The following is a 23990-nucleotide window of genomic DNA, read 5'->3' on the forward strand; positions in this document are numbered from 1 at the left end:
GGAGGGTCGTGGTGTGGCGGAACTAGCAGGGATGCAGAGTGACAGAGGAGAGGAGGTCCCACCACAGAGAGAATGGCGGTGTTTCAAAGTACCAGAATGCCAAGCCCAGGGTGGAAGGAAGGATTAGGGTTTGGATAGAAACTGAGGGGAGTGGAGAAGCATGGGCAACTGGGGCAGGTGGGAAGTTCTGCCAGGGCGATCCATGGTGGGCACTGCCTGGCGACAGCGCTGTGGGTGTGCGTAAGGGACGGAGAAGCGTCGGTGCTTTGGTTATGGCTGTTGCTTGGTCCTGGATGTTACAACACTGGAAGTTGGTGAGCGAGGAGCAAGGCATCCTAGGGCCACCTAGGTGGGGGGGGGGGCAAGAGCTGAAATCGATGCAGGCGGCGGGCACAGGTGGAGAAGGAGGACCCTGAACACTTTTTGGCACCGCAGAAGCTTCGGTTCTCTGTCCCAGCTGCAGCCCAAAGAACCAGACGGGCGAAATGGGCATTGCTGCTAGGCAGAGCCAGGGCGGGCTGCGCCAAGGTGGGAGGCACACGGGCTGGGGTGGAGAGAGTGGGGAGGGAACCCTGGTCCGAGGGGCGGACACGGGGTGGCGTCTGGTGCTCCATAAAGAGGCCCGCACTCTCCGCTACGCGGGCGGCAGCTACCAACTGTGACCACAGGCGAGATGCAGATTGTCTGCCATCAGGTCCCGGTGCTGGCAGGTAGCGCCACATTGGCCACTATGGGGACCCTGATCCTGTGCTCAGGGAAACCTGCCAGTTACGGGAAACACACAGAGAGTGTGTCGTCGGGAGTTCCCTTCCTGCCCGCACGCATTGCCTGGTTCCTGCAGGAGTTGCCTTCCTTTGTGGTGTCGGTAGGGATGCTCGCTTGGCAGCCGCGCTCCCTCTTCGGACCGCCGGGGAATGTCCTGCTGGCTCTCTTCTCTGCACATTACTTCCACAGGTTAGCCTTTTCTCCGCAGAGCACAGCTCCCTGTTCCGCTCCAGCTCGTGGACTAACGTCGAGGGGCTGCGCAAAGAGTGGGGAGGAGGGCGGAGTGAGGCGTGTTTGGAGCTCCAGGCGGGGACTTTAGGCTAGAATCCCCAGGGCTGGGAATCACCAGCGGGGCAGGAGACGCCTTCAGGGTCCCTTGGGCGCCCCTCAGATATCCAGGTGGCTGCAAGGGTGGGTGGGTGATGCTGGGGAACTCAGTTCGGGTAGGAGTTATTGGCCAGGGTCCTTCCCTCTCCAACTGTGTACCTTGCAAGTGCCTGCTCTGTCCCTAGATCTCACCTTTCTGGTATAATGCCAGGAGCGGTTGGTTCAGGGACTTGGGGAGGTGATACGCTCTGGAACTTTGAGAAGTTCTTCTGAACAGTTTGGCCTTTGTGTGACTGAGGAAGGAAGTGGTCAGAGTCCACCTCTCATCCATAGATGAGAACAGGATAAGATGGGGATTCTGCTTAGAAACGACCCTAAAGAAGCTGAGCTCACCGACAATTACCCTTTCCAACTCCTTCAGGACTTTGAGTCAGGCAAAGCTGAGCAAACGCTCAAGCGCTCTAGAGGAAAAAAAAATTCTGAGTTCAGAATTTTGCCTTTCTGGTGTGGGAGGAAAAGACAGGAAGGTGATCAAAGACAGTCTGAGGACTGCACAGTCTCCAGGAGACCCCAGGGGAAGTAGGCAGACTCCGCTGAAGCACCTCTCTGATTGGTTAGTCGCTGCCCTCTTGTTTGGCTTCACTGAAAGAGAGATCTGCCCACTGGACAGTCAAAGAAACCAAGGTTGAGAAAGGTTATGTAGTTGAAGGAAAGGTGACACTCCTGGGGCCAGTAGGATTACCAGCCTGTTCCCAAAGGATACCACTGGTTCCAGGCTCCCAGCTCTAGACAGATTCTCTACACAGGTAACTAACAGGGAGCACGGGCAGGGCAGGGCTGCCAGAGGCTTGCTGTGCTATCTGGAGCAGAGATTCCTCAGGTCAGAAGATCAGGTCAATTTAGATAAGAACTTAGATTTAAAAGAAAAAAAGGCCTACGGGGACCCAAGGCAGAATTTTCACATCATTTCTAGGAAAGGAGGGGCCAGAAATACAAATTTTAACATGCCTTTCTTAGCCCTCATCCAGAGGATCTTTACTGGTCAATATTTAGTAATCATGCAGTGTTAATATGAATTTCTCATTTGTTGAAAACGTTAAGTATTGGCAAGTGGTAATACATTTATGCTTATCTAATAAATATTTACAAAAAAGCCTCTTGTGTAAAGTCCCAGGGTAGTTATCATTTTATCTGATACAGCTGCACAGAAGGAAGGATCCTGAGTGCAGGAGATACAAGACAAAGCATTTGACTTTGCTTGTTTGGAAATAGATATTTGACAAGAAAATGTGATTGTGTGGACATCTGTTCTTGTTTCCAAATGTCCTGCTGTCAGCTTTACAGATGTTTTCGTTTTTAGGCAGGGTTTCACTATGTAGCCCTTACTGGCCTGGGATTGACAGAGAAGACACGTCTGTCTCTGCCTCTAGAACTCTGGTATTAAAGGCATATGCTACCACAGCCTGGCTATAAAGTCCTTTTGTAATGAGGCCGTTTCATATAGAAAAAACGATGCATGTTTTCTGAAAATCCTATTAATATAATTTTTAGATTAATAAAACACAAAAGGCAATTCATGCAACAAAAATATGACCAGTGCCCTTTAAAACAAACAAGGAAGCAGATGTCTGTAAAATAAATATGTACGTGCTGTCCTTCATCTTCACAGGAGCTTTAAATGTATTAGTAAAGGGTTTGGGGAATGGTTCTGTCTGAGACACGTTTGCTCCCTGACTTACTTGTCTCCTACTCACCAGGATGTGACATTCGTGGACTTTTCTACCCGAATTTCAGCTCTTCTTCTGAGGCCCCTGAGCACTTCCTAGATGCTGTGGTTCTGAGCACTTCCCAGATGTTAGATTCTGCAGCAAACATTCCAAGTGATGTCAGGGTTAATCCTCATGCCAACCGGTTAGGTAGGGACTGCAGTCACCTCCATTCTGCAGATGGGACTTTGGAACAAGTGACAGGCTATGTCCAAAACTTTTCCCCGCCACATAGTGGTTTGGAGACCCAGAGTTGGCACTTTGGCTCTCATCACGGTGCTAGAAATGTACTTTAATGTGTAAGTATGTTATTCATGTATTGAAACATGCCCACCTTTCTTTATGGGTGTCAACCCTATTTCACACGAGCTTCTTCTGTTGAAATATATAGTTTGCTTGGGACATTTTGGGACTTTCAAAATCAACGGTGTATGTGTTTCTTGTAAGGCACCCCAGGCTGGCTGGGCCAGGAACTTGTAAGCAATTCTGTCCTTACCTTATCTTAAGGCAGGGTTCTGCATTACAGAGACCACTGCATTGGCTTTTTAGGTGGGTTCATAAGATCCAAACTCAGGGTATCATCTTATTCTGCAAGCATTTTTACCTACTGACCCATCTCCAGGGACTTGCTAACATTTATTATATGTATCTTTCTACATTATTACACATCATAGAGCCTATTTCCTAGGACTGTTTTGTATTTAACTTCAGTTTTAAAACCATGATTTACCCTACTCACTGACAGCTATACAACTAACCTGACTCTTTGTAGATAAACTCTTTGCAGATGTAAAGGCCCTGGGTTTTGCACTGAAATTCATTTCAGACGCTAACGTAGTCACTGAGCTCCTGCTTAGAATTAAGTTCTGAATCAAATAAAAGCACTGAAGGGAAAAGAATGACAAAAAAAAAAAAAAAAAAAAAAAAAAAATTCCTGAAGTTAGAACTCTGAAGATTCTGTAGGCTCGTGGTACAAACATTCCCGGAGGATTCGGGATTCAATGGCGTGGAAACAAGAACAAGCTCTTAGGGGGATGAAAGGCTCAGGTTTGGTTCAAATTCCTTTGCAAAGTGTCCCTCCGGGACTGGTCCGTACCACAAGCGATTCTATGGTGTGGATGTTGAAGTTCAGTCCACTTCCCTTGTTATAAGGGCGTCGCATTAGAATGAATCCCACAAGGGCAAGCTCTTATCTTTCTTTTGTATCATTTCTTTGCACGCTGTGCTCCTGGAGCAAAGTGTTGGTACACAGCAGATACTGAGCGGATGAATGAACTCCACTGACTGGCAACAACACGCGGCATTGTGGGAGTGCTGGCAACCGCTTAGGAATCATTATCGCTGAGGTTGCGTGACCAGGTCAGCTGGCACCCCGTTTTTTTCAGTCTATTGTGGTGGGTGTTTAGCCACCTGGAAATGACTGCTGCCTAAGCATTCGGCCTAACCCAACTGATGCAGGCAGAGTTGTCTCACCTCCTGCTGACCTCCATGCCGACCCTGGAATGCCTCTTTGTCTAAATTCCTTTCGGTATTCTCTTTCCCAAGAATATGTGGTCTCCTACACTGTAGCCAGTATATACTATACTTGAGTACCTGTCATGGTTGGCGTCCTTTTGAAGATTTGCAGGTGAGCTCAATAAGAATAAAGCGTCTTAAAAAAAGAGAAAAGATTTCTCTCTCAGAAGGTTAGAAGGAGCTGGGTATGGTTCACGCCTTTAATCTTAGCATTTGGGAGACAGAAGCAGAGACAGGAAGATCTCTTTGTGTTTAAGGCCATTCTGATCCGGTTGAGGGCAGCCAGGGCTTCGGAGTTAGACCTCGTTTCAAAACAAAAAACCAGAACGAAACAACAACAGTAGCAAAGGTTTGAAGCTGCTGGGCTGTGAAATGCACACATTAGTCTTTGGAATTCCAAGTGATACGGAACTAATTCCCAATCAGATGGCAGCTTTAATAAAACCCTTGTTTCTCTCTCCATCGATTATCCAGCAGCACAAATCCGCTCTATTATTTGAGACTCAGGCTGTGCTTTATTTCTTCCGAGAAGCACTGCTTGCCTGTGACCCTACTCTGACTCTTCCAGAAGTCTCTTTGCACATGGATTCAAATCTATCCTAAGAAGACTTAGTCCTCATCTCTCCAACTCCCATACTCCCCGCCTGTCCTTTCTAACGTCTACACCTTACAGCAGCCATGCACCAGGGGTTGAGCTGGTGAGCAGCAAAGTGAGATTCTGACCCAGGTCCTCCTGGCCGTGTCAGTGGGTCACTTATCGCCTGTGAGGTGCAGATGGTTTAGATATTCAAACACAGGCAGCCTAAGGAGGCCATTCACTGCCTGAGAATCAGGGAAGCTCAATGCCTATATCGAAGGTAACAGATACACCTTTGCTCTTCCAGATTGAAGAGATCTAGCATGAGACAAGCATGTGAGACAAGCATGTGTGTGGTTGTGTGCGGAGGACACTCATAACATGTAATATTTCCCAATTAATATTCTTTGAAAGAATGTATAGAATGAGAATCAGCAGACTTATTTTATTTTTATTTTTGTTTAGATAGAATCTTAAGGTGGCTCATACTCCTGCCTCATCCTCTTTTTTTTTTTTTTTAAGATTTATTTATTTACTATATATAAGTACACTGTAGCTGTCTTCAGCCGCACCAGAAAGGGCATCAGATCCCATTACAGATGGTTGTGAACCACCATGTGGTTGCTGGGATTTGAAATCAGGAAATCTGGAAGAGCAGTAAATGCTCTTAACCACTGAGCTACCTCTCCAGCCCCTGCCTCGTCCTCTTGAGTGCTGTGGTAATTGCCATTCCTGACCACAGCAAACTTGAAAGCCAGATCATAGTTGTTTTAGGTTTTGCAACTGTCTGGTTCCTCGGCTGCGACAGATGGCCCCGTTTGGGATGTGTCAAAAAGCAGCCAAGGTAGATATTTTGTGAACAAACGAGTGTGTGTGCTTGGTGTTCCAAAAAAACTTTGCAAAACCAGGTAGTGGTCCAGATTTGGCCCTTGGACAACACTTTAGCAATCCTTAAGTAAACAATGGGTAGTATACAGGTTTACATTCACTCTATAGTAAAGTTTGGTTGAATTCTATATCCAAATGTTGGGTGAATTTAAGAAAGTGCCTGCTACATTTATTTAGAGACTTGGTAGTAAATGTCATTTTCTGAGAATTATTGGGCTCTGGGTTCTTTATGGGAATGCCTGCAGGAGAGAGCATGGCTTCCTGGACTCTTCCTTTTAAAAGGGATGACATCATAACTACATCCGAAGAAATGTACAGCTATGTTTACCAAAATGTAAACAGAGTTCTTGATTCACTTGTACACATGACAGTGAGGACCAGCTCCTTGCTCCTCTTAAATCTAACTTAGGTCACAGAAAAAGAACAAGCAAGGATGGGAAACAGGGACCCAGATGCATGGAGGCGATGGGTACCAAGTTATATGACAAGGGAGGGAAGAATGGGGCTTGAACTCTTGTCCTTAGCAGAGCCTCGAATGTCCCCACGCATGCTATGTCTTAGGATAGTCAGAAAGAACCACAGTGCTGGGTGCTTGCCTCCTGGAGAAAAACAGGTAAGGGATCTCAGTGTGGGTGGAAACTTGGGTGGTAGCCACATCAATATGAAATCAGCATCAGTATGAAAGGGTTTGAGGGGGGGACCTGTCTGTGTTTGAGTAGATTGTGGGTGGTGTTTGAGGGGGTTCCAAACAGCTCCACTCTTCCCTATCAGACAGAATTGGGGGTTGAGCAGTAAGAGACAGTTCCCCATACTTCTTACTGACAAAGCAGGGTTAGGGGAAAGTGAGAAAGTAGGAATCAGGTGCGTTTTCTAACTGTATCTTCAGACTACCAGCATCAACCAGGGCTGGACAACTAGGGCTCTCCTCCAAGTCATATTTTCTCTGTAAAGATGGACTGTGCTTTGAGAGATCCTGATGTTACACTGGCCAATTGAATAATTCACCTGCCCGTCTCTGTGGAGTTACAGGCAAGGACAGTTGGATAGGGGAGCATACACACATTTTGTGTCTTAGGAGTTTTGCCAGGATGTGGCAACTTGCTTCTGTAGATTAAAGGGGGCGGGGTAGGAGGGTGGAGATTCAAGTCCAGACTCAAGATGTTTCAAACATTTCTGTCCTCAACCCAGGAGCCTCTAACGATACTCAGCCCAACACAGGAGCTCTAAAATTTAAAAACTTCTGAATTAGAGCCAACAGTGCAATTTGCCTTCCATTTGGTTATGGGAGCAGGGAGGGGGGCACGGAGAAGCCACTATTTATTGGGCTCTGGGTGTTCCAGGCATTATGTTAATGATTTACACAGGCCATCTCATTTTGTTCTTGCTAATGCTACTCCTCAGGACATGCAGAGCAGTGGACTAGCGGAGGAGCCCTGAGAAGGCAATGCTTGACTTGCTCTCCAGAGGATGTTCTCTGTCCAGATCCGTGGGTGGAATTGTGATATTCTGTCACGAAAGGGCCCCATCTGGTGACCCTGGCTTAGAACCATCCTGCACGCTATACACCCAGTCTTTTCACTTTTTAATTCTAATTTTAACACTGGTACCTATGACCTACTAGCCGGTTCAAGTCTCATGTCAGGCTCTAGGCCATTTAAAAACTCTTCCATTTTCAAAATCGTTCCATTGTATATGATCCACACTGCCCAGGCTGACCCTTTGCTGCAAAACAGGGAACTTTGAAAATGCAGGGTAGCTGGATTTTAGGCAGGAACCACCCACACCTTTTAAACAACAGGTAACTGGGTTTCTATGCTTCCAAACTTGCCTATTCTGTGTGCCCTTCTCTCAGGGAACACCCAAAGTTGCATCTTTAATAAACAAATCTAAATAGTAATACATTCATTTGTTTTCTTGTTAAAGCTTTAAGGTTATTTATATATCCTGAACACAAACATCTTGCCAGGTAGGCACTTAGCAAGTATTTTTTTTTCTCCCAGTTTGTGATTTTCTTTTCTAACTCTTAGGCTATTTTCTGAAAAGCAGGGACATTTCATTTAGCTGCTTGAGTTTTCCCATCTGTCCATGAGCGTTAGCTGTTGTTTCTAAGTTTCAGTAGCAAGGTTCTCTCTTGTACTTCCTCCTAGACGGTGTACGGTTTTGGGTTTGCATGTAGGCCTTTTACTCATTTTGAGTGACCGATTTCCCTAGTGTTGGAAGTATGAGTCAGAATTCCTTCTGCAAAATTACATCTGCAGCAGCCAGATGTTCTAGTGCTGCTTGCTGAAAACACAGTTCCTCCCTAATAATTGACTTCACACCTTACATTTTAGAAAAAGATTTGTTTATTTATTGTATATGAGTACACTGTAGCTGTCTTCAGACCCCAGATGAGGGCATCAGATTCCCATTACAGATGGGATTTGTGGTTGCTGAGATTTGAACTCAGGACCTCTGGAAGAGTAGTCAGTGCTCTTAGCTGCTGAGCCATCTCCCCAGCCCCACCCCTTACATTTTTAAGATGGGAAAATTACACAGATACATATTTTACCCAAGAAAATAGCTGAATGCCAAATAAGAACGCAAAGAAATTCTCACCGTGAAATAGCTAGAAAAATGCAAATTGAATCCTGCCATCATTAGGAACCTACTGAATGGGCTAAAAGAGCAGGTGGTCGTACAACTCACACACTGCTGATTGAAACGTGAAATGACAGGTACGTCTGATGATATTCAGACAGTAAATGCTGAAAAAGCTTACTTCAAAAAGTAAGTGCTTACATGCTCTTGGGTCCATGATATTTCATTTCTAGACATCCTCTGTCCCCAGTAAAAGTACGTACTCATAGAAAGACCTGTGTGGAAATATCTGTGCAGTGTCTCCTTTGGGGGAAGCTCTAATAATTCAAATGTTGGTCAGTAAATGAAAGTAATAAACTGTGGTATAAATGTATAATGAAGCATTACTCAAGAAATAAAATGAATGGAATATTGGCACATGTTACAGTCTGGGAAGGGGGCAAAATAATTCTAGGTGAAAGGAACCAAGCCCAAAGAATGCTTTCTTTATTATCCTATTTTTATAAAGTCCAAATAGCACATGGTGACATGAGAGACACCCAGTAGTTTCCCGAAGATACAGAGAAATGAAGGATCTCTCTGTAGTGATGGGTGTATTGTTGTGATATGATATCATGAATATGTGCACACATAAAACATCGGATTGTGCAGTTTAAGTGAATTCATATTAAATATACCTAAATTGTTACTTAAAAACACTTGAAACCCATGTCACTGAAAGTTATTCAAGTTATCTATGAAAATAATCTGCTTATGTTTGAGAGAGAGAGAGAGAGAGAGAGAGAGAGAGAGAGAGAGAGAGAGAGAGAAAAGAGCCTGAAAACTGAAATGTTAATGGGAGACACCCCCAAAGGTAAAAAAATGTTATGTAGATACAGGACTTAAAAAAAATCATAAAAAAAACTGGTCACTTAACTGCTCTATAATCAAAACCAATTATAATTGTGTTGGTTACTACTACTACTACTACTACTACTACTACTACTACTACTACTACTGTCAATTTGATACCAGCTAGAGTTGCCTGGGAAGAAGCAGCCTCCACTGAGGCATTGTCTCCATCACATTGGTCTGTGGGGCCTTTTCTTGATGCCCACTTAGGGCAGTGCCATCCCTAGGCAGGATGGGCCTGGAGTATAAAAGTAGCTGAGTAAACCAGAGCAAGCAGGCCAGCAAGCACATCCTTTTATGGTTTTCAGTTTCAGGCCCCTGGCTTGGCTTCCCTTGATGGACTGTAATGTATAAGCCAAGTAGACCGTTCCTTCCCAGCTATAGTTTTCATCCATAGAAGTTTGAACTTAAAAAGAAAAGTAACTTTCATGTCCTGGTTTAATTTTAAAAACACAAGGAATGTAGTCGCAATCGTCATTTTCATTTCATTGTCCGCTATTCTAATATTGACATTGTTTATTTTTGAGTTTTCTTTCTTTTTTCCCTTTTTCTGTATGCATATGTGTGTGAAGGTCTGAAGACGGCTTGTGGAGTTGTTTCTTTCCTCCACCATATGGATCCCGGGGATGGGACTCAGGACTCAGGCCATCTGACTTGCTAGCAAGTGTCTTACCTCCCTGAACCACTTACTGACTCTTCCATGTACTATCTGTGTCACTTTTGATTGATTATTATTCCAGTCATGGGCAATGTTTACCTACATTTTTGCATGCATTAGACGCTCAGAAATTGTAGCTCTTTAAAGCCAGATGTAGCTTGCTTTAAAGCTCTTTAAAGTAAGTCACCATCATCCTACCACTTGGGATACTGAGGCAAGAGGATTACGGGTTTAAGTGAACCTTATCTACATAGGAAGATCCAGATCAGGGTGGACAAACCAGCTTCTAAAAAACAAGAGCAAAACAAAACAAAACAAAGCAAAACAAAAAACCCAGTAAAACAACAAGAGAGGAAATTATAGTGTTGAATGTTAGGAATCTTTACATTTCTATAAATATTATTGTTCTTCATTCTAGGTGCAGCTGAGTTATCTGAAAGCAATTCAATCCTTTCAGGCATTTCCAGAGAGAACTGGTCTACCTAGGTTGATTAATCTTCTCTAAAATAAGTCTTTTAGAGCATTCTAGCAGTGTCTCATGGATTATGAGTTTTCTATCAGGCTGGTGAAAATGGACTTTATTCCTGATCAAATATAAGTACTAGGTACTGTTCTTAAATTTGGGGGTGATTCTTTTCTTACACAAATTCACTAATTAGCTGACTACCTGAAAAAGACCCTCTTCAGTACTCTGTGTCTCCCTCTTAAGTACTCTATAATGAGAGTTGTACAATCTTGACCTCCTGACTCAAGAATCTTGTAGTTTTAGTTTAGAATTCCCTTGCTTGTGCTTCAGCCTAGAAATCCTCTCAAAACAGCAATCTGGGTTAGTTATAAAGTTCACATAATGTGTTCTTTGTTTCTCAGAGATCCCTGTATGTGATGGTTAGTATTTACTGTCAGCTAAGAAAAATGTAAAATCGCCTGGGAGGTGGGCCTATGATCATGTCAGTGGGGGGTTATCTTGATTATCTTAACTGAGATGAAAAGACCTGCCCCCTATTGGTGGTACTGTTCCCTAGGCAGTGGACTCTGGACTGTATAAGTCAATGGAGAAAATAATCTGAGCACTAGTATGTGTACATTTATTGCTATCTGTCCCTGTGACTTCCTTGCTCTGGTGCACTATGACCTGGAACCAAGAACTCAACAACTCTGCTCTCCATTAAGGTGCTTTTGAGAGACTACATTATCACAGTACTGGGAAAATAATTGAAGACACTGTCTTTCATTGTCTGATACTTTTTGTTTCAGATAATTTGTCTTGCTTATTTACAGTCTAGAAAATAAATCTAGTTCTCATTACTCCAAATTTACTGGAAGAAGAAGCATCTCCAGTGGGGTTTATAATTCATCTTTGCTAATTTGACCATCTTCACTACTGGCTGATTGGCAGGTTTAAGTGGTTTTTGCTTATACTCCTGTTACTGCTAAGCCCACTGCTTGTATTTCTGAACTGAGCATCAGTTTTCTCGTGGTATCTACTATTTTTCCCTGTATTTCTTCCTTTTATTTCCTTAAAAATTGTTTACTCTGTGTGTGTGTGTGTGTGTGTGTGTGTGTGTGTGTGTGTGTGTATGCATGCACACACTCTCACATGCCCGCGTGCATGCACCAAATGTGTGCAGGCACTCACAGGAGCCAAAAAGGTAGCAAGTCTCCTGGAGCTGGATTATAGGTTGTCATAAGCCACCTGCTGTGAATTCAGGGAACCCATACTGAGTCCTTTGGAAGAGCAGAAATGCTCTGAGAAATCTCTCCAGTTCCTTAATTCTATTTCTGCATCCATTCTCATGCTTGATGTGCAAGGACCTTTGGGTTCCATCTCGTATGCCTCCTTGCTTGTGGAAGTCTACAGGTGATGAAAGACTGATTTCCTTTATGTGAATCCTATTCCTCATGTAGCTGTGGGTGGCAAGGTGACTACAGGGCCATAGAGTAGAGGCTATTGATTAGGGGATACCAGTGATGACTGATGGGTCTGAACTTTCACTCAACAAAGTCTGTCAATAAATTTCAATATGCCTTATTTTATTCTTTTTTAAATTATTATTCAAGTAAACAGTGGAATGGGGATTAGATGTATAAAGGTGTGACGCTGAGGCAGAGGCATCTTTGAAGGCTGTGCCCTTTGATAAGGACAACCGCACCCTACAATAGTATATTTCTCTTCGTAATTTCTATTGGTGTGTTCAAAGTGCTGGCAAGCTTCATAAAGACCCTTCATTTAATTGTACCATATACTTCGGCTGTGTGCCATGCCACGCTTCCTTTTCTCTCCCTTACCGCCTCCTGCTAGTTCTCTTTCTTCCCCACAAAGTCTTTCTACCCTCATATCATACATACATGTGTGTATGTATATGAATTGTATGTATCTCTGTAAAATCTAGGACCCACACAGGAGAGAAAACATATCATAATTCATCATGCTGAGTCTTGTTTCTTCTATTTAATATGATCATCTCCAATTGCATTCATTTTCCTGCAAGTGACATAATTCCATTTTTTCTTCACGTGGGAATAAAACTCCATCGTATATATAATGTACGTACATATAATTAAATCTTCACATTTTTAAGATTATTTCATCATTGAGGGACACCAGAGCTGGTTCCACAATGATTATTGGGAACAATGCTACAATATCTTTGGGTTACAGTGTGTATGGTTCTGTTCCTAAGACTGCACTCCCAAGAGTGGTGTAACGGATCATGTGATAGTTCTATTTTTACTATTTTTTAAGGACCTTCCATGCTCATTCCCAGAGTGGCTTCCCCTCTTTGCACTCCCACCAGCAGTGAATGAGATTTCTTTTTTCTCTGTGACGTTGTTAGCATTTGTTGTTATTTGCTTTGTTTATTTTTAATTTTTATTTTATATGCATGAGGGTTTTGCCTACACGTACACCTGTATGCCACTTGCATGTGCTGTGTCTGCATAGGCCAGAAGAAAGAAGCTGATCCCTGAGAACTGGACTTACAGATGGTTGTGGAAGTCAGGACAGGAACAGAACCAGGGCAGGAACCTGGAAGCAGGAGCTAAAGAAGAGGCCATGGTTGGATGCTGCTCAGTGGCTTGCTCCCCATTGGCTAGCTCGGCCTGCTTTCTTATAGAACTCATGTCCAGCCCAGGCACACTACTACCCCCATTGGGCTGGGCCCGCTCCCATCAATCACTACCTAAGAAAACGCACTGCAGGCTTGCATACAGCCTGATCTTGTGAAGATTTTTTTTAACTGAGGGTCCCTCCTCTCAGGTGAGTAGCGTGTGTCAGGATTTTGTGTCAATATCTCCTCACATGGATCTAGCTAAGGTGATGGGAGTGTCACCCCATTCCCGCCCTGGGTGGGCAGCAGTCCAGGTTCTCTTAATGCCAAGGCTCCTTGTTGCTGTTGCAGGGGGTGGGAGTTCTGGATCCATACTTGGCCTCCACAGACAACTGCCTGGCTGGCAACGTTGTGTTCTCCTTCTCCTCCCAGGTGTTTCTCCCACCTCATAGGAGTGAGCAGCCGCAGGACGGCTGGGAGTTGGGGAATATTTCCACTCTCCACTCAGTCCCCTCAAATACCACCCAGACCAGGAAGAGGATTAGGGTCAGGATGTACGGACTCCCCACAAGATCTCACCATGTACTGAGAGAATATGGAAAAACTTAAAGTTCTGGCTCCCTCTTAGCCATCTCTGACAACTCCACAGGGCTTAAAGTGGTGGGGTAGGGGAACTTTCTCTGAATTTTGTCGTTGGGTAGGAGTGAGGTTACTTTTTTTTCCTTTTTTCTGGTCTCTGGGTGAGAAAGGGGGAGAATGGAGAGGGAGAGGAAGAGGGAGGGGGAAAGGAAGAGGAAGATGGAGAGAGAGAGGGAGGGAGGAGAAGGGAGTGGGGAGAAGGGAGGGAGATTTTGTGTGTGTGTGTCTGAGAGAGAGAGAGAGAGAGTGAGAGAGAGAGAGAGAGAGAGAGAGAGAGACTGGAATTGGGAGAATAAAGTAGCAATTTCCTGGGATGAGAAGGCCCTGAAGATGCACAGGTTTGGAGAGAGGGGGGGGATCAGGAGTCCTATTTAGGGCGCGTTAAGACTGAAATCTTCATGACATGAGACACGTAGCAGGGAGCTGCCTATGAGTGGTCTATGAGTGAATGAGCCATCAGACAGATGCCTGCCTTAGTTTGCTCACGCATCTAGGACAGCAGTGGGTACTTTGTAAGGAGTGTGAATTTAGCCCTCACAGTTCCTGAGGCTGGGGGATTCAGCATCAAGGTGGTGGCATTTGGTGAGGACCTTCTTGTAGAATCTCCACAAGATTAGAAAGGCAAGAACAAGCAGCCACTCCTGTAAACCCTTCAGCAGAGGAGTCCATCTGCTTACTAGGGTGAAACACTCACAGCATAAACACATTCCTAAAGACTTCTGCAGTGCTGTGCATGTTCAAGGATGGACCACAATCAGACCACAGTGACACTGCCTTGCCGCCACCACCACCACCACCACCACCACCACCACCACCACCCACCACCACCACCACCACCACCACCACCACCACCACTACTTAATACTATTTTTGAAGGGATGTCATCACAATGATAGTGGTTAACAAAGTAGGAAATGTCTGAGATCTGGGACATCAATATTTGGAGGACCAGGTGTTGAGAAGAAACCCACAAAGGAAAACCAGGACAGATGAGTGAAGCAGAAGAACCAAGGGAGTGTGGTGTCCTTCTGGCACTGTCTCCAGGAGAAGACGGTGATGGTTCTGCCCAGCCTGAAGAGGCCTGAAACTCGGATCTTGGTCTGGAAATATGGCACCAGGTGACCTTACCAGGGCTTGTTTTTATGGGGACAGAGGCAATAGAGGAGAAAATGTCAGAGAGGTGACAAGTGTGGGCTGCTCTGAAGAGAAATTTTGTTGTAAAAGAAATCAGGGAAATGGGACAGTGAATGACAGAGGCATAAGGTCACCATATAGAACAGCTAAGTGCAACACTGGGAAGCTTTCTACATATTTGCAGAACTTGAATTTATTTTGGTTGACAATCAAGTCTCACATTTCATATAGTGAAGAGTCTTCAAATGGCTTGTTAATCTTAGCAAAAGCACTTATATTTGAAGAAGATTTAGTTAAATATGAGTTGGTAGACACAAGATGTGTTATTTCTAATTTTTTCCCTTCTGGGTTTAATTTGGAACTGCAATTTCAGTTAACCCTTTCCAAAGAGAGTGTCATCTCCTCCCTCCACCTTCTAGTGAACATTTACTTAGCCGTTACAGAAAGCTGCACATTTACAGAATACTTACCACTTCTATCCGAATGAGCATAAGATAATTAAAATTGACATCAGCAGCATAGGAAGAAATTAGAGAAACAAGACCATGGAAACGTCACAAAGGGTGGGTAGGGCAGAGGATGCTATCGTAGTTTCTTTTCCTGTTGCTGCGATAAAATGACTCAGGGTAAGAGATGGCTCAGTGACTAAGAGCAGTGACTGTCCTTCAGAGGACCTGGGTTCAATTCCCAGCACCCACATGTCAGCTCACAACCCTGTAAAACGCTATTTCCAAGGAATTCGATGCCCTCTTCTGGCCTCTGTTTACCATGCAGATAGTGCATGTTTATACATACACATACTGTGATGGTTTGTATGTGCTTGGCTCAGCGAGTGGCACTGTTAGGAGGTGTGCCCTTGTTGGAGTAGGTGTGGCCATGTGGGTGTGGGCTCTCAGACTCGCATCCTAGCTGCCTGGAAGTTAATATTCTGCTAGCAGCCTTCAGATGAAGATGTAGAACTCTCAGCTCCTCCTGCACCATGCCTGCCTGAATGTTGCTATGTTCCTACCTTGATGATAATGGACTGAACCTCTGAACCTGTAAGCCAGCCCCAAATAAATGTTGTCCTTATAAGAGTTGCCTTGGTCATGGTGTCTGTTCACAGCAGTAAAACCCTAACTAAGACACCTACCCACATACATAAGATAATAATAAAAGTTTGAGATAAAATACTCTGGGAGGGAATAGGGAGGCAAAGTTTAGAACAGAGGCTGAAGGAACACCATTCAGAGCCTGCCCCACATGTGGCCCATACATATACAGCCACCAAACTAGATAAGATGGATGAAACAAAGAAGTGCAGGCTGACAGGAACCGGATGAAGATCTCTCCTGAGAGACACAGCCAGAATACAGTAAATACATAGGTGAATGCCATCATTAAACCACTGAACTGAGAATGGGACCCCTGTTGTAGGAATCTTAGAAAGGACTGAAAAGAGCTTGAAGGGCTTGAGACCCCATATGAACAACAATGCCAACCAACCAGAGCTTCCACGGACTAAGCCACTACCTAAAGACTATACATGGACTGACCCTGGACTCTGACCTCATAGGTAGCAATGAATATCCTAGTAAGAGCACCAGTGGAAGGGGAAGCCCTTGGGTCCTGCAAGACTGAACCCCCAGTGAACACAATTGTTGCAGGGAGGACGGTAATGGGGGGAGGATGGGGAGGGGAACACCCATAGAGAAGGGGAGGGGGAGAGGTTAGGGGGATGTTGGCCCGGAAACCCGGAAAGGGAATAACAATCGAAATATAAATAAGAAATACCCAAGTTAATAAAGATGAAAAAAAATACTCTGACAAAGTAATTTAAGGGAGAAGGCTTTGATTTATTCTGGCTCCTTGTTCTGGGGTACAGTCGACCACAGTGAGGTGGTGAAGGCAGCGGGAGCCTGAAGTGTCTGGTCACATCACACCCACAGTCAGGCAGCACAGAATAATAAATGCATCTGTGCTAACTCCCAGTGGCTTTCTCTATGTAGTCTGGGGTTCCCAGCTCAGGGAATGGTCCTGACCACAATCAAGGTGAACCTTCCCTCATCAATTAATGTGGCCAAGACAGTTTCTCACGGGCATGACAAAGACCCATCTTCCAGCGGAGTCTAGATTCTCGTCAGGTTGATAAACAGCACCAACCATACAGAGCTGAAGGGGAAATAGTGTCCAACTCCCTGGTGTTCGTTTGCAGTCTCATGAACCAACTTCCAATTCTCTTTCCCCTCTCTTCGCCATTTTTTTTTCTACATGGAGACATATACTGTTTTGAATTGCTTCCAGTTTCCCAAAGCAAAGCCATTTATGTCCTGAGAGCCATATTTGTTCCCCAGGGCTTCTGGCTTCCCAACATTCTTGATGTTTATGGATTTATTTTTCCTTTTCCCACTGAGAAGACTGGTAGGTCGCATTTTCCATTTTCCCTATGGCTGTGTGGAGACGAAGGGACAAGGGTGGGAGTAACATATAATGCTCTATTCCAAAGGCCCATCCTCAATAAAACCTACAGATTCATTCGCATTCGCTTGCTTTTGCTCTCCGAAGACTCCCTGGAAGAGCCTGGGACCTGAGTGGCCGCATCAATCGTTGCTGCACGCCAGCCGTGCTGTGCATGAACAGCTAAGGAGCTCCTAGCATCCACGGCCTCTGGTGCTTTGTTAGCGTGGATGGCTTACTCTGATACATCCCTTTGGTTAAGAAGCAAGGATTATTGATTTAGGAGGCCATAAGCGTGGGTTAGATCCATGGTTTACTTTGGAAGTGTCGTAAGCTGAGGATTTGGACTCATTTGCTCTCATTCAGGGGACAAGACCTCACTGCTAAGAGGCAGTTATTTTTCTAAATGAGTTTTTGCTGACTCTCTAGACTTTTTCCCCTCTGAGAATCTAACCTAGCTTCAGGCCCCTGAAGCTCTCAAGAATGGGAATCTGGGGAGAAATGAGTGATCATGTTAATCCCAAAGTTATGACTAGCCTCAGCTTACACACAAAGATGCTTGCCCAAGATCTGTCAGGAAGACAGAATTCATCAAGCCAGAACTTCATCTTCTGGAAGTGCTTGTTTCCCTTTTTGATTTTCACTCTCCCTAGGAAAGAGCCCTGTGCACAGAGGACCTGTAGACATGCTGGGTCAGGGTCCCACTCTCCTCTTCCTTCTTCAGCAGTTTGGAGGACGTGAGAGGCAGAGGCAGTGATCTACTTATGTATTTTGTGTATGCGGGTACCTCTGTCTGCATGTACATCTGCACACCAGAAGACGGCATCAGGCAGTTGTGAGTTGCCACGTGGGTGCTGGGAATTGAACTCAGGACCTCTGGAAGAGCAGTGAACGCTCTTAACCCCTGAGCCATCTCTCTGGCCCTGAGGTGGTGATTTTATTCATGGAAATGAGTGTGGTCACTGTTGTGCTTGGATGTAGAGAGAGGGGCTCTGTAGGGGATTTAGGGGTCAGAGTCTGAATGCTTGGACCAGGGAGCAGGGAGGCAGTCTATAGTTTCCAGAGAAGTGACACAGGAAGCAGATGTTTATTTCTTCAGCCACTCTGAACACAGAGCATTCAAGGTCCCCTGTGATCCAGCACCTGGTCAGGAGATGAGTCCCAAGGTGTGAAGGTTCAGCAGCGCAGGGCTGTCTCTGTGTTCCCTAGGGTTGATGGTGTTTGCCAAGAGAGTGAAAATACAAGGAGTGGGTGCCTGTGCGACTACCTGGCTGTTTAAGTCTAAAAGTTGGATTTGTAGATGAGGCAATACATGCACACATTCCTTCCTCAATCGTGCTACAGCTTGACTCTATCTCTAGATGGAGTTCAGTGCCCTGAGCATGCTAGGCAAGTGCTTCACCACTGCACTACACGCCTAGATCTTGGGAGGTCACAGGGAAGGAATGAAGCCCTGTTTTTAGGTAGGACAAAAACTGGTCCACAATTTCTGACCTCAAACCCAATGCTTTTGTTAGGCTTGCCGATGAGCTCCAAGAGCAGAGTTCAAGGCTTTGAAGCTAGAATTCCTTATCTAAAGCGTAACTGTGATTTCTGTCATAGTTTCCAGACTTTGACTTTCTTTATTGTCTGCAATAGAGATGAGTGTGTGTGTGTGTGTGTGTGTGTGTGTGTGTGTGTGTGTGTGTGTGTGTGTGTGTGTAAGTGAATAAGAAATTTACAAAGTTAAGTGTCAGTTGTCTTCGTTCATCCTCTGTTGCTATAACAAAATACCCGAGACCTGGTCATGTATAAAATATAGAGGTTTCTTTAGACTGCAGTGCTAAGGCCTGGGAAGTTCAAAGATGTGGTACTGGCACCTGTACCAAGTGTTGGAAACCGCATCCCTCAGGTTCCTATGTTGGTGGTGTTTTGGAGAAGGGATGTGGTGAGGGCCTCCTTTCCGCATTATAATGTGTCTGAGAGGCATCACAGAGAGGCAAGACAGGACACGTGTACCAGAAAGTGCTGCTTTTACAATAAAGTCACCCCTTCAGTACCCTGCTGATCCACGAGCAGATGGATTACATCCATTACTTGGGTGCCATCTCTAAATCGCCATCAACATATGAGCCTAAGGGATGCAGTGTCCAACACATGAGGTTTTAAGACAAATTTCTGGCTCTTTGATGGATGTGACTCACAGAAATGTCTTTTTAAGAGAGTCACCATAAGCTGAAGCACCTGGCCTCTTGAAGAAGTACACATGTAGTTAGGTCTTTGATGCAATAAATCTCAGACTAACTTAACCACAGTAACGACCGTGCCAATCACATGTGACAGTAATATGTATATGTGAATATAATTAATATAATATAATAAATAATTTTTAAAAAATATTAGTTCTGGAGTAACCAGCAAGTTTAATGTAGGTAAATGAATTTAGCAAAAGACCTACATTTGTTTAATTTAATTTATTTTGTGTATATGGTGTGTGTGTGCACACTCATATGTGCGTATGCACATAGAGGCCAAGGTCCAGTGTCTTCCTCCATTTTTATCACATTATTTTTTCATAATTTCAATTTTATTTTATTTTATGAGTGTGAATGTTCTGCTTGCAAGCCTGTGTGTAGTGTCCATGGAGATCAGAAGAGATCACTGAATCCCCTGGAACTGGAGTTATGGATGGCTGAAGGTGCTGGGAATTGAACTCAGGGCTTCTTTAAGAACAACAAGTGCTCCTAACCACTCAGCAATCTCCCCAGCCCCTTACCTATTTTAAGTCATGGTCTCTCACTGAACCTGGAGTTCATAAATTTGACTAGAAACCCTGCCAGTGATCTCCGGGGATCCTCCTGTCTCCAAGACCACAGCAGTGAGGCTTCAGATGTGAGCTCTTGTCCCTGGATCTCCTTTGGTGCCAGAGAACCAAACTCAGGCTTTCACACTTGTGGGGCAACCACTTAGGACTGAGCCAAAGACCCAGAGAAATCTAGATTTTGCTGTTATTCCATTGTGGGACCTACCATTGGGGCATATTATTTAACTTCTTGGGGCTCTAGCTTTTCCATGTGTAAAATTGCAGGGACTTGATCTGAATAACTTGCCTCTTAGAAACATCCATCATTTTGTTCTTTGGCCTTAAACCCAATATGCATCATAGATATCACTGAATATGTGGTGTATCCCTAACTATAACCAAGACTCACCTGCTCATCTTTCCAAATGAATGCATTGAATAACATTGTTATCTCTTCTGCTACACTTCTGGGACCTAAACATTTTTCCCAACTAGGGAAAAAAATTAAAATGTAACTGATGGGTTAGAGCAGTGGTTCCCAACCTGTGAGTCATGACTCCTCTGGGGATGGGATGACCCTTTCACAGGGTCACATCAGATACCCGGCATACCAGATATTTACAATTTATAACAGTAGCAAATTTGCAGTCACGAAGTAGCAACACAAATAATTTTATAGTTGCAGTCACCACACCATGAGGAAGTGTATTAAAGGGTCACAGCATCAGGAAGGTTGAGAACCACTGCTCTGGGCTTTCTCCACTCAAAGTCTCTCGATGACCTTGGTATTTTCAGGCCTGAGCTTGCCCTAGGGGAAGGGAGGTGACCTTCCAAGGGCACACAGGAACTTAAGAGAACTATTGCTCAAACTCAAGGCTTCTTCTTTAAGACCAGTATTCTTTCCAAGTAGAACACTCAGGAACAAGAAGGAACCTTCTGTTGCTTCCTTCTGCTTGGATAAATAATCCCAGGCATGGTGTAAGCAAATGTTGGGAACCATGTAACTTCCTTCAGTGCTTTATCAGGGTAGGGCAGGGTAGGTCCATGTGATTTAGGTCACTGTCAAATACTTCCTTGCATCGGGAAGGTTGTTGACCACTGGGCTGGAGAGATGCATTTGAAGACCCTCCAGAGTCGGAAGACCTGATTGATCTTAGAAGCCAGGAAAAGTGGAAGAAGAAAAATTGATTCCCCAAATCGTCTTCTAACCTCCATGTGTTGTGCCTTGTGCCTACATCATTCATAGACAGACAGACGGCAGGCAGGCAGGCAGACAGGCAGACAGCTCTACAGAATGTTTAAAAAGCCCTAGCAGATGTGGTCCATTCCTCCCTGCATAATATCTTAAGTCATTCCTTCTTGAACTTCCAGTTCAAAACCGTCTGTGTATTGTAATTATTGCCCTCTAACTGAGTGGTTTTCTTGGCTTCTATTGTCTTGCAGGCCCCTTTCCTTGGCATTTCCTGCCTCGAGGAAAACATTTCCTTGAGCATCCTTTGGGGGTTTATTTACCAGACATATTTGTACTGTTCATTATTTACTCAAGATTTTTGTGTATTCCACACTGGACCAGCTATTTCTTGGGTGATTGCCTCCATGAAGTGTCTCTTGTTGCCTTGTCTCAGAGTCATTTCTCCTGAGAAGTGTGTCCTGTGAGTAGGCCTGGGTCAGTGTCCTCCTGCAAATTTAAGAGACAGGAGAATTGAGACTCCAGGCAAGAGCCACTAGCATTACAAACCCTGTCCCCACTGCCATTGTCAGTCATCCAGGCATCAGGTGCTGGGTGCTCTGGGGAAAGGAGACTCAATGGAGCTGTGGCTGGCTGGGAGAATGGATATCCCATTAGGGTGTGTCTGTTTTCATCACTGCCATCATATATACATGCCATTCATATGTATATGAATCAATATGAAGTCACAGAACTTTATCCAACATTCACAAGCATCTCCAGCCATCATTCTTTTCTACGCCCTGTTTACCACAAGTTTGGCTAGTGGAGCAGTTGGGCAACTTCCTGTCTCCCTTTCTCTTCAATTGTTCCCTTACTTTCCCACACAATGAAACACCTGCTGTCATCCTTGCATCCTCCCCTGTCTCTGTTGTCTCATTAGCTGCTACTTCATGATGCCCTGGCTTCCTGAGGGGAGTGGTGTTGATGGACAGAGGCCTGGTCGTGTGTCACTGCTGGTGGACTGTTACCCCTAGACCTCAGAGAGTGCTGTTTTTCTGGGCACCCTCATCCATAATGATATTCCAAATACCACTTTCCCCTGGAATGCATCTGAGTGTTGCTAAATTCATAAGAGCATCGCATCCCCTAGCTTTTCCTTGTAAACTTTCATAGGGTTCATCTTTACCCCTTTGGTAACCACCCTGGGTTACCAAGCTATCGGAATACTAAAAGGCGCTGCTCTCTAAATCGTTCAGCATGTGTGAGGTGGAATACAGACAAACCTATGGAGCAGAGCAGGGCTTTGCAGGGAGGCTTCTCTTAGGGAGTGTGAAAGAGCCACACCCCTTCTGACTCTCAGCCACACCCCTTCTGACTCTCAGCCACACCCCTTCTGACTCTCAGCCACACCCCTTCTGACTCAGCCACACTTGGAACATGAACTGTTTTAAGGCCGCAGAGAGCATGAACGTCGTAAATGGGTCTAGCTAGGGAGAGTTGATGTCCCGGGGTTCGTTGTGTTCCATGCATTTCAATCTTCCCTTTATCAGAGTGCTGCAGGTTGCTGCCGCGTTTTAGTTAACATCCAAATTTCTGAAAAAAAGAATTGATCCTGACATTTTTGCCGAGCCAGTTTCTTCCCTTGATTTTTACGGGGTGATAATTCTTCTAGTCTTCCCTCTGCAGTCAGCTGCTGAACAGGGACGCTGTCTAACTTTCGTAAATAAAACAAGGCACCACATGCTAGTTTCTATGCACTTTTAACATTATAAGGCAAACAGACAAATAAAAATCCAAGACAACAACAAAACAAAACAAAACGCGAGCAAACACCACGTACCAGACAGTGACCTCCATCCAACGCATGTCTTTGTGTCGCTTGTGTTGGGTCAAGGGGTGCCACCATGGCAGACCTAAAAAAAAAAAAAAAAAAAAGAATTGCAAGTCAAACACTTTACTGACTGGGCGAAAATTAAGGGGAAAGTGTTCGTAACAATAAGTTTAGTGGGGTTGTCTGAACTATTTTGTGGTTTGACCTCTTCTCCACTCCCTGCTTCACTTCGATCCTGGCCCCTCCCCTTCCCTTCTTTCCCCCTTCAATAATGACTCTTAATCACTTTCTTTTTCCTAGGACATTTATTTACTCGTTGCTCACAAGAGGGAGGCCTTTCCCAGCGGTGCTGTTTTTGAGAGCCACTGCCTTCTGCATAGGGAACGGACTCCTTCAAGCCTACTACCTGGTTTACTGCGCAGAATACCCCGAGGAGTGGTACACAGATGTGCGGTTTAGCTTTGGTGAGTGACTGACATCTCCTGTCCGTCCCTTCCCAGGTAACACCAGTTCCACAGTGTCAGTCACTATTGTCTCTTCTCATCCTGCTACTGCGGTCTCCTCACAAACTCCCTTCCTACTCACACCGGCCTTTCCCTGTAAGGCAGCTGGAGAGACTGTTCAAACACTTGCCTTGCCGGTTCATCTTGCCATTTCCCGTCTCGAAATGACCCAATAGATTTTTACCGCGCCTAAGAAACAAACGGGTTCCCCTGTCTATAAAAACCAAATGTTCCCAGTCTTTTCAATTTAGCAGTTTTTCTTGAGCCCCCCCCCCACACTTTGCTTTCTGTGCTACTTCCAGAAGCCTTGCTGCAGGGATTCAAACTGTCAAGCCTGTTCTGTCTTAGCCCTTCTGTCCATGATGCTCCGTGCTCCTAGAATGTTCTGCCTCGCTGAGCTTTGAGACCTGCCCCTTTATCTTGCTTTGTTCATCTCTCTACCAATTTACGCCTCCTAAAAGAGGCTTTTCCTAAACACCT

General features: G+C 44.8%; 1 protein-coding gene across 1 annotated transcript in view; it reads left to right on the forward strand.

Moving 5' to 3' along the window:
• The first annotated feature begins 646 nt into the window (after positions 1–646).
• Srd5a2 (steroid 5 alpha-reductase 2) overlaps positions 647–23990 on the forward strand; it is a 37144-nt gene continuing 13800 nt past the window's right edge. The window contains exons 1-2 of the mRNA XM_032908934.1: positions 647–954; positions 23308–23471. Coding sequence (XP_032764825.1) covers positions 674–954; positions 23308–23471 — 445 coding nt within the window. The 5' untranslated portion in view covers positions 647–673. The remainder of the gene's footprint in view (positions 955–23307; positions 23472–23990) is intronic.

The sequence above is a fragment of the Rattus rattus genome, chromosome 7 (genome assembly GCF_011064425.1).
Source record: "Rattus rattus isolate New Zealand chromosome 7, Rrattus_CSIRO_v1, whole genome shotgun sequence".
Lineage (NCBI taxonomy): Eukaryota > Metazoa > Chordata > Mammalia > Rodentia > Muridae > Rattus > Rattus rattus.